Here is a 13522-nt window from a genome sequence, read left to right on the forward strand (position 1 = left end):
TCTTTTTTTTTTAATTATTTAATGGGAAAACAGCACTTTCAAAGTGTCTTTATACTACTCTTTATTGTTACACCTGCTAATACTTTTACTCATTCTCTGCCTGCATCTGTACCCTGCCCCAAATCACAGGAGCATCTGCAACACAGGCATTCAAATGCTTCCAGATGTTACGAAGATCTTCTCCTCTGAATATAATTTCATTCTGTAAGTACCAGGCTGATTGCTATTCATAACAGTTTCTTATTTGCAGCTAAAATTTGGAAAGTAAATATTTCTCATTTCATTCCTCAAGGGAAATTTGTGATAACTTACACATAACTACCATACCAGGAAATGCTTTTCAAGGGATGAATAATGAATCCATAACACTGTGAGTAAACTCCTAGATTCATGTTTGCCGTACAACCTCCTGCAATTCTCACGACTAGCTTGGGGTGAGCCCTTTTTCATCTTCTACCACATTCTTTCCTTGCTGGTGATAATTTTCTGAAACTCAGATACCAAGGTGAGAGGAGTTATGTGTAATCACAGTTGGTTCATATGTTCACATGAACACCAATCAACCTATTTAGTTTAAAATCTGTCAATTGGGTCCTAAGTACTTACAGTGAGCAAATTTCCAATAAAGGAACTTTTCCCTGCATCAAAGGAATGCCCTGAAACTGGGAAAAGGTACACTGAAGGGCACTGCCTTCCCTAGTTGGAAAAAAAAAAAAAAAGACTAGCAGAAATTGCAAGTATCCATTGGGAGTCTGGAAGAATATTCCCCAAGTGGGTTGAGTAGCTGTTGACCAATGGAACTTACTCTCATCCGAGATCAAGCATGTTCAGAGTGGTATGGCCATGAACTGGAACTTACTCTCTTTCTCTGCTTTTTCACTGGGGGCCTGCTCACATTGTCTCTGAAGCAACACCATCTAGGTCCAATTCCTTACTTTCCAGTTGATAACAAAGACTCCTAATCTTTCTCATGTTATTTTATAACACCTTGATATTCACAGTATGATTCATGAACAAAATCTACATTAGTCTGATAACTGGTTAGAAATGTAGACTCTGAGGCCAGCCAGGTGGTGGCTTATCAATACAGTACCTGGACCCATGCCCAGCACCACACAGGAGTAGCAAGAATTACCTCAATAGTGGGGAAATACTTTCTTCTCACTGTCTCTCTCTCTCTTGCTCTATCTCTTCCACTATCTTTATCAATATATATATAATATATATATATAAATAGAAATGGAGAGGTGGATCACTGTGAGACTCTGGACTCAATCCCTTGCATCACATGGAAGGAAGGAAGGGAAGGGGAGAAATGCAAACATGCAGACCCTCAGGCCCAATCTAGACCTACTGATACAGCATTTTTTTGTTCAAGATTCCAGGTGATGTGCATGCACATTAAAGCTAGAAGAGAACTGTACTAACTCAACCCCACTGTATTCACTGTACACCTGCCTGACTTCCTTGCCATCTTCACACAGGGTACTGTCTTTTGTCACACCATTCAGAAGCACCATCCTGGGCACTTTGCCTCAATTCCATCCAACATGCTGTCACTCATACACAATTCTGCTCCCCACATCTATATCACTCTTTCTGCTTTAGTTACAGCTCATGGCAATATCATAATGAGGCAATAAGTGTGTTTAGCCACAAAGAGACAGAGACAGAGAGAGAGGACTGAATGACCCTGTGATCAGGTAAATATAAAAAAGAGAGACCATCTCAAAGAACTTTTTCATATCAATGAAATCTAGAAAATAGTATGTGATTTACTGCGTTCATTTATCAGTCGTATAATTGATAGTGTTGGTATAATTCAACATATGTGATTTTTATGTACAGAACTATAGCCAATATGCCCCAGTTCAATGTACTGCAATAAAAAAATTAAGAATAGCAAGCAGAAATAATTTCAAATCCCCTACATATAACTCTTCATACTAGGAAGAAGATTTTGTAGATCATAGAAAAACTTCTCCACAATCTTTTTCCTCCTCTACTTCATACACTACAGCTCTTTCAACTATTTATAAAGAATTTCTTACTAGTCACACATGAACACCTAAGTGTCCTTCATAGCCCCTATCAGAAATAAGGCTGTCATGGGAGTAGTGGCAATTGCCTTAGCATTTGGGTTCATCTCATATCTTTACTTCTTCTTCTTCTTCTAGCGTTTGCCCTTCTTCCGTAGCCAGTCAACAGCGTCAGGTTGAGCCTGATGTAAAGTTTTGAGACCTCCTTTGAATCTGGAGAGGTGGCAGTCGTTGACTATGTGCGTCATAGTCTGTCTGTAGCCGCAGGGGCAGTTCGGGTCATCTCTGGCTCCCCAGCGATGGAACATAGCAGCGCACCGGCCATGGCCTGTTCGATAGCGATTGAGGAGGGCCCAATCATAACGTGCTAGGTCAAAGCCGGGTTGACGCTTGCAGGGGTCTGTGATGAGGTGTTTTTTCTTTACCTCAGCTGACTGCCAACTCTGTTTCCAAGAGTCTGGAACAGAGAAGTTCAGTGTAGGCATAGGAGACCAGATTGGATGACGAGACATCAAGCTTTGAACAGGGTGGGTGAAGATATCTGTGTATATTGGCAGGTCTGGTCGAGCGTAGACATGGGAAATGAACTTAGATGATGCCGCATCCCGACGAATATCTGGCAGGGCGATGTTGCTAAGAACTGGCAGCCATGGAACCGGGGTGGAACGGATGGTTCCAGAAATTATCCCCATGGAGGAATATAATTTGGAATCGACCAAGTGGACATGGGGGCTACAGAACCATACTGGGGCACAGTATTCTGCAGTGGAATAGCATATTGCCAGAGATGATGATCGTAGTGTGGAAGCACTCGTGCCCCATGAGGAGCTGGCCAGTCTTGCAATGATGTTATTGCTCGTGCCCACCTTTGCTGCAGTTTTTATGAGATGTTCATGAAATGACAGGGTGCGATTGAGAGTAACGCCAAGATAGACTGGCTGGGCTTCATGCCGGATTCTCATATCGTCAAGCTGCACATTAAGCTCACGCGAGGCTGAGGCATGGTGTAGATGGAAAACAGATGATACCGTTTTTGCAGTGCTAGGGATTAGTCGCCATTTTTTACAGTAATCAGATATCAGAGACATGTCTTTCGTGAGTGTTTCCTGGAGGATGTCAAACTTGGATGCCTGAGTTGCACAGCAGATATCATTGGCACAGATGAACTTCCTTGAAGAATTTTCTGGAAGGTCATTGATGTAAATATTAAATAGCATAGGAGCCAGAACAGAGCCCTGGGGGAGGCCACTTGAGACAAGTCTCCATCTGCTAGACTTGTCACCCAGATGCACCCGGAATCTTCTGTTTTGGAGAAGAAACGATATGGTGTTGGCCACCCATGGAGGCAGGCATCTTGAGATCTTGACTAGGAGACCACAGTGCCAGACCATGTCATAGGCTGCTGTGAGATCAACAAAGACAGCACCCATCTTTAAATTCTTCTGGAATCCATTTTCAATGTAAGTTGAGAGGGCCAGGACTTGTTCGCAGGTAGATCTTCCTGGGCGGAAACCAGCTTGGGCAGGTGATAGGAATTTCTCTGTAAGAGGAGAAATTCATGACAGAAGCAGCCTCTCAAGGAGTTTGTAACATACGGAGAGGAGAGAAATTGGTCTATAGCTGGCGGCCAGTGTTGGGTCTTTCTTTGGTTTCAAAACTGCTATTATCTTTGCACGACGCCAAATTTTGGGCATAGATTCAGATTCCAAGATGTGGGACAGGAATGTAGTGAGCCACTTCTTTGCCGTGGGGCCCAAGTTAAGAATGAGTTCTGAGGTGATGTTATCATAGCCAGCAGCCATTCCCGGTTTAACCCTCTTCAAAGCGTCTTCCAGTTCAGACAGTGTAAAGGGAGAGAGTTTTGGAGATGGGCAAATTGGAAGTGGGATGACCACTCATGGGAAATTTCTCTTTTCCAGACTGGGTTGATCTTAGCACGTCCAACTTGAGTTAGGTGACTTTACTGAGAGCATATATAAGAGACATATATGGTCCATGTCCTTGAGAAGTGCATAATCTCAACACAGGGGAAGACATGAAAGGAGGAAGGAATCTAAGCCAGTAGATATTCCCTGAGAATGTGAGGTACACAGACATGAGAAGTCCTCTAGGGTGAAAGTGAGAGGAAGCCACACTGGTAGAGGTGAGACTTGAGTCAGGCCTGGTAGAATCTTATCTGTGTGGGGAAATGTGCTAATAGGAGGTAATATCTCCTGTTGTACTTATTATAAATGTCTGCACTGTTTTGTGTTTCATAGCAACCGTATCAGGCAGAGACCAGTAAATCTAGTTTTAGATAAGAAAACTTCGGCATTGAGAAATTAAGTATTTTGCCCAAGATCAAGATTTGGACCAAGGCAGTGGAGCTCCAGAGTGGCATTTTTTTTCTTCTTTTTTCTTTTTTCTCCCCTTTACATCTACTTTTATTCTCAAAGTAAATTGTCTGAACTAGTTTCAGTTTGAGCCTAGCTTTGTCTGTCTTTGGAAAAGACAACAATGCTTTTGTTTCAACTGTCTCTAATCCGATGATATTATCAGCCTAACTGCTTATTTACTACAGATAGTTTCATATGAACTTGACACATATTATCTAGATCAATGTCTTCTTTGAAGTGAGATTTAGCAGCTTTTAAATATATAGTACAGTTTTACTAACTACAGCCATTACGTTTATGTTACATTGCTGTAAGTTGTTTATTTTAAAACAGGAAATCTGTTCTTCTCTTCACCCATTTCACTTTTTCTCTTCACTCACAGTCCCTGGTAATATTTTTTTTAATTTATTTTTAATTGGGGGACCAATGGTTTACAACATAGTCTTTAACACACAGGCATAGCCTCTCATCTCCCCTTGATTGGTGTCTAGGTGACACATCAGGATTCCAGTGTCCCTTCATCCTATTGCTTTCTTTCCTTCCCCAGAGTCCTTTGTTTTGGTACAAAACACCACACCCAGTCTAAGTCACCTTGTTTCCTTAACTGTTCTTTGTCTTTAAATTCCAACTATAAGTGAGATCATTCAGTATTGGTCTTTCTTTCTCTTTCTGGCTTGTCTTACTCAGCATGATGCCTTTGAGTTCTGACCCAGAGTGGCAATCTTAAGTATTATATGGTATCACTTACCAATAGACTAGGAGTGAATAATACAAGTGAGGGAACCCCATTAGCAAAATCCTAGCTATAAGGAGAATCAACACAGGATGAGGCTGACAAGTTGGAAGTAAATACCCTACTTAAGTGTTGTTGTGATCCGGTGTCAGGCTGCACTGCGGAGAAGAGAGGGGAAGTCCGGAGCAAGGGGGTACACAAATCTTTATTATAGGATGGGGGGGTAGCTCAGGCCACGTGGAGTCAGCCGACAATGGCCGTCCCCACTACCTGACCACGGGGCGAGAGAAGGGAGAGAGATCTGTGAGAGGGGGAGCTGAGAGCCCAGGGGGGGTGAGGGGGCTTTTTATTGATTGGGCAACAACCAGGGGTGACGTGTGGGGCCAGGATTGGTTGAAGGGGGCACTGCTAAGATTTCGCAGGGCATGGTAAAACCTGGGGGCAGAGACTGCATCAGAATAATTCCTCAGCAACATCTCCTCCCATTCCTTTATATCTAAATGGACACAGTAAAGAAAAATGGAATGGAGCAGGCTTAAATGTTTTTAAGGAATGCCATGCTCAGGTGGTAAGATGTAGGACTTTCTGTGGAGGAGGGAAGGCTTAAATGGCTGCCAACCTTGTGAGGTTTATGCGTCCTCCTGTGCTCAACCCCTCTTTAGAGAGAGAGACTTACCTGGAGGGACTCTTCTCATAGGTTTAAGCACAGCCTGCTCAACCATCTCTTCACAATATCTCTACATCTTTTCTATCTTTCTATCTAGTAATAGCATAAGATGGTTCAAAGTCTGTAAAAGACTATCATGGAGCAGAAACCTTTTGGGCATAAACCTAAATGATATAATAAAACAGGAAGGGACAAGTAGGGGAGTAGTAAAAGGCAGTGTGAAGTGAAGGGAAGGATTGGTGTGTAAAGGAACGTTCCCTGCTTGGGGGAGGGAAAGGGGGCAAGGGTACATAATGAGGGGGAGGTGGGATGGCATGACCCACCAAACAGAGGGGCTATTTGGCATTGTATAGTCCTCAAGGCAACAGTCTGTAAAGTCTATGAATTACTCAGGATCAGTCTATAAAAAACCAGCAGCGTGAAGGGAAATAAGCTGCTTTAAAACTGTGTAGAATGTCTATAGGGTATGCCAGAAAGTCCGATACAAGTCTCAGTCCAAAGTAGATGGCTAGGGGAAGAGTTGGCAGGGGATGAGACGCTGCATGAGGGAGGTCAGCTGCTGGAATTCTGCTTTTCTGTAGATAGCCAGCTGGAACCGCCAACACGTGACAGGCAGATCAGAAGCAGGAACAGCGAGCAGGCATTAAGAAAGTTCTGTCCTTGGAGTTTGTGTATCAGGTTCTTCAGATCGCATTAAGTGACATCTAGGGTTTCAGGAGGTGTGCCGCTGTAGTCGTGCCATCTAGTGGGTGACGTCTGGGTGTGCAGGGGTTCAGATGGTTTTTCTGGGATTCCTGTGAAAGAAACACAAACAATCTGCTTCTCGTGGTTAATTTGAACTTGTAACAAGTTATAGGTTTGTTATAGTTGATACCTCGATGATTATAATTGGTTTAAAATCACTTTATGATTTTATTTAAAGGTCATCTAATGTGACTGCCTGTAGCAGTATCTACCGCAGGATCTTGAGACCAATTTTAGCTAAAATATGTATTTTAAACAGACTCAAATTGCTTAGAGAGTTAACGCATTTTTGTGATAATGATTTTAACGTTTACAGTGCCAGATTGATGCCAGATCTGTTGTGCATTAATTTCCACAAGATAGTTTACAGGGCACCTTTGGAGGCCCTTCAAAGGTTTCCTGTATATAAAATTTATATATTTTAGTTTTGGGAATGTATAGTCACGTTAAACATTTAGACTTTTACCTAAATAGTTAGTTACCTTAACAAATTAATATTTACCTTGTCTGGTAATAGTGTAGCTGTAGGGTTACACTTTTGACCATTAAGTTGAGACATACCCATAAACATTTAGTTATAACACACTGGAGGAAAAAGAACTTTTGTTATAAAAACATATTTTTTAAAAAACAAATTTATATCCGTCATTAGTCACACAGTTTAAGACTAAACACTTACATATATACCAAAACTATATATAAAAATCAAAAGAGGGAGAAAAACAAAAATTTTGGAATATTTCTGGACGTCTCCAGAAACTTTGGCTGCATCCAGCATTTTTATATAAAGCCAATTACCTTTTAGAGTACTCCGAGAAGATGGGTCATGCAAAAAAAATTTTTTTTGTCATTCAACACACTCACTCACAAAAATGACTGGCCAGTTATAACATAAGACATTCAGGAAAACGGTAGGAGAGAGGTCTCTGTGAGCCAGATTTTTTAGGTACTGCCATGTTGTATTATGGGTCCTGGGATGTATCCTGCATCTGGTCCTCTTGTAGTATTTCTTGTTCTTCATGGATAACAGCGCCATCCTCCGGGTATTGTCGGACATGGCGGGCAGGAACCCAGACAGGTTTAGAGAAATTTTGAGGGAAAACGCATGTGAAACCCCTTCCCATGGTCAATAGTGGGTCAGGTCCTTTCCAAATTTTGTCGAGTGGGTCTCTCCATTTGACCTTAATAGATGGGAGGGTAGATGGTGTTTGCCAGTGAAGAATGATAGGAGGTAGGTCTGAGTTATTGTAAATATTAAAGAGATTTAACGTAGTTAAGGCTTTTGCTAGCTGGATATTTGGGGGGTACATTCCTCCTTTAATTTTATTTAGTTGAGCCTTAAGGGTTTGATGGGCCCTCTCGACAATGCCTTGTCCCTGTGGATTACAGGGAATGCCTGTGGTATGAGTAATGTTCCAGAGGGAACAAAAATCTTTAAATTGTTTGCTGGTAAATGCCGGTCCACGGTCAGTTTTCAGTTGAAGAGGTAAACCCATCACAGCAAAACAGGAGAGCATATGGCTTTTAAGCTTTTTAGTGCTTTCTCCTGTCTGAGCTGTAGCCCACATAAATTTAGAAAAGGTATCAATTGAGACAAACACATATTTTTGTTTACCAAAGTTTGGTATGTGGGTGACATCAATTTGCCAAATAGCATTAGCTTTTAAACCTCGGGGGTTAACCCCAAGGGTCTGGATAGCAGGTGTCTTTATGAGACTTGCACAAGAAGAGCATGTAGCGAGGATATGTTTTAACTGTGGTACAGGAACATCAGGAAATCGAACTCGAAGGCCTTTAAGATTAACATGGGTTAGAGAATGAAAATTAGCAGGATCAGAGACAGAGACTGGGAAAGTTCCTGTGGAGGCAAGGCGGTCAACTGCGGCATTCCCTTCGGACAGGGAACCAGGAAGAGGGCTGTGGGAACAAAGGTGTTGAATATACAGTGGTTGGGTTCGAGAACAGGGCATAGAGGCGATTTGAATCAAGAGAGGGGAAAGTGGGTTGTCATCAATTTTCACATAAGAACGAGCAAGCCATGGAAGTAAGTTAATAGTGTCAGAAAAAAGGTTGAAGGATTCTGGTACAGTTTTTAATGCAAGGAAAACAGCATAAAGTTCTTTGTACTGAGGGGAATTCTCAGGAAGCTCAGTAAAGAGAGGTTTAGGAGATTGTCTGGGTAATATATAAGGGCAGCAGCTCTCTTTTTTCCACCATCAGTAAAGATTGTAGGAGCAGAGGGAATGGTATCCCGAGAGAAAAGTTTAGGTGCTAGTAGAGGCAGAAGAGGTAAAGAAGCTATCAATTTATTAGAAGGAAAATGGTTATCTATTTGTCCTGGAAACCCCACGAAGCTTATGGCAAAGCGGGAATGATGGCGTATAAGCCACTCTGTATCTGTGAGAGAAAAGGGCAGAATAATTAAATCCAGTTCTTTCCCTAAGACCTGCACAGACCTATTTCTCCCTTGGCGAACCATGAGTGCTAACGCGCCTATCTCAGTGAGGAGTCTTGGAGCTCCTCCTACTGGCATGTGAAGCCACTCGAGAATCCCATGGTCTTGCCACAATGCCCCTACTACTGTGGGGGTGGAGTTGAAGATTAGAAGGTTTACCGGAGAGGAGGGGGAGAATAGAACAAGGTGCATGTCCTGGAGGGCCTGGTTAACCCTTTCCAATGTCGAGGAGGCCTCAGGAGTTAACTTACATTTTGAAGAGGGCTGTTTGTTTCCTTTCAACAGGTCCAACAGTGGTTGGAGGCAGCTTGTAGGCAGATAGAGATACTGCCTAAGCCAATTTAAATTTCCTAGAAAACTTTGTAAAGAAGCAAGAGTAAGGTTAGAAGGGAAGGTTACATTAGGTTTTAAGGGACGAATTTGCGTTAGAGAAATCTCTGAACCTAGGAAGGATATTGGAGGGATTAGCTGTATCTTCTCAGGGGCTACATTAAGGCTGCTTTTCTTTAATGCAGGAATGAGAAAATCACGTAAGGCATAGAGATCTGTATCTTATTTTCCCCATATTAAAATATCATCTGTATAATGAAAAACATGAAGGCCCTTATGAATATATGGGAATATATGGGAAAAGGGCAGATTTAACAGCCTCCAAATTGTAGGACTATTGGCCATATCCTGGGGTAGCACCACCCATTCAAATATATCAGCAGGGCTGGCATTATTAATAGAAGGAACAGAGAAGGCAAAACGTTTACAATCTTGCGGATGCAAGGGAATAGAGAAAAAACAATCTTGTATATCAATAGCTATGATTGGAATTCCTGTGGGAATTGCAGAAGCAAGAGGCAAACCCCTTTGGGGGGAGCCCCAGACCTGCATGGTTTTATTTACTGCACGGAGATCTTGAAGGAGGCGCCATTTTCCCGAGCGCTTTTAAATCACAAAGACAGGAGTATTCCATGGGCTTCGAGAATGACGAATGTGTCCCAAGGACAACTGCTCTCGGATGAGCTCTTTTAAAATTTCTAGTTTATCCCTAGGTAAAGGCCACTGTTCCACCCAGACAGGCTCATTAGAAAGCCAGCTTAAGCGGGGTGTTTGGCTACAAACAGTGGCATTTATTATTGGGGGTGCTGATTAGACCTGGTCTCACAGGAGCGAGTGTTACGCTCTGCAGAAGCATCTGTGGATATCCTAACATCAAGACATTCCAGAAGATCCCTGCCCAGTAGGTTGGTGCTAATATTAGCTACCAAAGGGTGGAGGTGTCCAGTAGAGCCTTCCAGGTCTTCCCACATGAGTGAATCTCATGTGCGAAATGATGGGGTCATCCCTCCTACTCGATGTATACTGGGTCCAGGAAGGAGTTCCCAATCTTGGGGAACCTCTTCTTGCCTTAAAATCGTCTTTTCTGCCCCCATATTAATCAAAAATTTTAAAGGAATATTGCCAATCTTTACTGTCATAGAAGGGTGACCCCGTTCTAAAACAGGAGTGGTCCACAAAAACTCAGGCCCTGAATTTGTACCATTCAGGGGCAAACCATCTTTATGAAATCGGGACCAACAATCTCTCTTCCAATGAAACCCCTTACGACATTTTGGACAAACAGTACGTGGCCTCTGGCTCCCTGACTGAAAGCAGGGTTGCTCTGACTGGAGGCATGGTAGCTGTAGCTGGAGGCGTGGCTTCCCTGACTGGAGGTGTGGTCGCAGCTTATCAGGACATTGGTTACGCCAATGTCCTTGGCGACTGCACTGAAAGCAGGCCCCATTTTGATTATGTGGGGTTAACTGCATAAACCTGTGTCATAGCGAGTGCCCCATAATTGCCTTATGTAAATTCCACGTTTACTGGGAAGGTGTGGATTTGGTCCAATGATGTGGGAGAGGGAGCTACAGAAGTGGAAGGTGCCGTGGAAACTGCTGTAATGGCCTCAGGGGAAACTGAACACGTATCTACAGGGACGGAGCTCTTGGGGCAGACTGCACATAGTTTAAGGTCCTTAAATACTGAAAAAATATCCTTTAACTCTTGTATCTCAGCCACAAGGTCCCTTAATGATGACGTATCAGCAGGGGGCGGGGTCAGTGCCTCAGGAGAAGCTGAACCCGGGGCGGCAGGGGGTGGGGCCTGAGAAGAGGAAGCCTCAGGAGAAGCTGAACCCTGGGCGGCAGGGTGTGGGGTCAGAGGAGGAGCGTCGGAACACGTGTACATGTCTGTGGGAATGGAATTTTTGGGTCTAGCCGCTGATCGCTTAGGGTGTCTAAGTCTTAAGCACATGTGCTTTAACTCTCATATCTCAGCCTCAAGGTCACGTATCCTCAAGGCAGACCACGTTGTACATATCTTGTAAGTCATGATTATAGCTATGAGAACCCACGGTGTAGTGAAAATTAAACCGTCTCTGAGAGCGCGAATCTGTCCCAGGACAGAAGGAGATAATGACTGGGACACCTCCTCATAAAACAAAAAATTTCCCATGGTGGAGGGAAACGCGGGGCCACAGAGGTGGGCGGATGCCACTTACCTGTGTCTGGGTGGCTTTCAGGGACCTCAGGCTGGGCCATCCAGTGGGGCGTGGGTGCGGAACACGATAGGCGCCAGATGTTGTTGTGGTCCGGTGTCGGGCTGTACTGCGGAGAAGAGAGGGGAAGTCCGGAGCAAGGGGGTACACAAATCTTTATTATAGGATGGGGGGGTGGCTCAGGCCACGTGGAGTCAGCTGACAATGGCCGTCCCCACTACCTGACCACGGGGCGAGAGAAGGGAGAGAGATCTGCGAGAGGGGGAGCCAAGAGCCCAGAGAGGGGGGGGTGAGGGGGCTTTTTATTGGGCGACAACCAGGGGTGACGTGTGGGGCCAGGATTGGTTGAAGGGGGCACTGCTAGGATTTTGCGGGGCGTGGTAAAACCTGGGGGTGGAGACTGCATCAGAATAATTCCTCAGCAACACTTAAGAAATAAAGAAATGGGAACCACACACATGAAAATAAGACATGGAGGAAGATCAGCAAGAAAGCAGAGTTTGAGGTAATCCATAGTTTACCAAGCAGACCACCCCACCCAAATCAAGGAACAACCAAACATCCCTCCTCATACATTGCATTTCAGCATGTGCCCCCAAGAACTGCAAGGTATTTTTATTTTGAGGCCATTAACTAATGTTGGTTATAATTTGAAGAGCAGTGTAGATCAGCAGAGTGTAACTGCCCCACCTCTGAAGTTAATGAGGATTAGACAACCCTCTCTCCGAGAGAGCCTGTAGGAGCACTGTGCTTTCATTCCTCCTGGCTCTTGGCCCTTCATCTGGAAGGAGAGTGATTAGTCATTTACTTGGCACTTATTCTCAGCTGAATGGGAAAGTGAAGGATCCTGTGGAGCACCCTGCTGAAAAAAAGGGATTACACTTAAAGAGGAAAGCCTTATTTTCTCTGCTATAAAGTTCAACTCCCTAATTAGAAAATAATAAAAGCAAGCCTTCTCTTTTCCCTACTGGTAGTATTTGAGATTTTACTTTTTTGTGGAAGCTTTTGTGTCCACCCCCATCCAAATCTTTACTAACTGTGAGCTCATTTAATGAAAACAAAACACTTGACTTGATGCTGGAGAAACTCAGTTGGGGTTAAGGCTAAAACTAGGCATTACACTCTTATGTCCACTTAGAGCCACTTTGGCTTTTCATTAAACCTCCTCAAGAGGCCACCAGAAATGTGCCCCCACCCCCTCGAGTGAGCAGGATTTGACTGTGCCATCTTGGAAATATTCTAGATGACCAGTAAAAAAAGACAACCTAATTCAAACCAGTAAAAAAAAGACAATCTTATCTCCAAAAAAAAGAAAAGAGAGAGAGAACCTTCATTCACATCTCAACTTCACAAAGAGACAATAATGACAATTTTCTATGACCCCATGGAAATGGAGGAATCCTCACATTCAAAATATAGAGTCATAGGGCAGTGATAGAGAGCATAATGGTTATGCAAAGAGAATCTCATGCCTGAGGCTCCAAAGTCGCAGGTTCAATCCCCCATACCATCATAAGCCAGAGCTGAGCAGTGTTCTGGTAAAATAAATAAATAAATAAATAAATAAATAAATAGGATTATAGCTGTATGTGGTAATAATCAGATGACATATCCATAAACCACACTCTAGGCATCTGCTAAAGAGGTGTCCACCAACACAAGCGATTATTCAGATAAAGGACTTCAGCTGAGTGACATATGGAGAAGGTAGTGAATTTAGGACCCTTTTCTTTAGGATGACATTTGTACAGTTATTTGATTTAAAATAAAATAAAATAAACTGCTTACCACCAGAAACATATTTGCTAAGATGATATGCTTCACCTTGTAGCAAGAGTCACTTTTCAGACCCCAGGGATAAATAAATGTAAATTATACTCTCTGCCTTGAAATAACCCCCAAAACTATATGACCCAAGAAAGAACAACAGTAAAATATCTGATACTGTTGATATAACCTCAGAAATGCTTCTGGAAACC

General features: G+C 43.2%; 1 protein-coding gene across 2 annotated transcripts in view; it reads left to right on the top strand.

Moving 5' to 3' along the window:
* LHCGR (luteinizing hormone/choriogonadotropin receptor) overlaps window positions 1–13522 on the top strand; it is a 101320-nt gene that overhangs the window by 45815 nt on the left and 41983 nt on the right. For both annotated transcript variants that reach the window (XM_007531613.2, XM_060187698.1), the window contains 2 exons: window positions 130–204; window positions 293–370. In XM_007531613.2, the coding sequence (XP_007531675.1) occupies window positions 130–204; window positions 293–370 (153 nt within the window). The remainder of the gene's footprint in view (window positions 1–129; window positions 205–292; window positions 371–13522) is intronic.

The sequence above is a fragment of the Erinaceus europaeus genome, chromosome 3 (genome assembly GCF_950295315.1).
Source record: "Erinaceus europaeus chromosome 3, mEriEur2.1, whole genome shotgun sequence".
Classification (NCBI taxonomy): Eukaryota; Metazoa; Chordata; class Mammalia; order Eulipotyphla; family Erinaceidae; genus Erinaceus; species Erinaceus europaeus.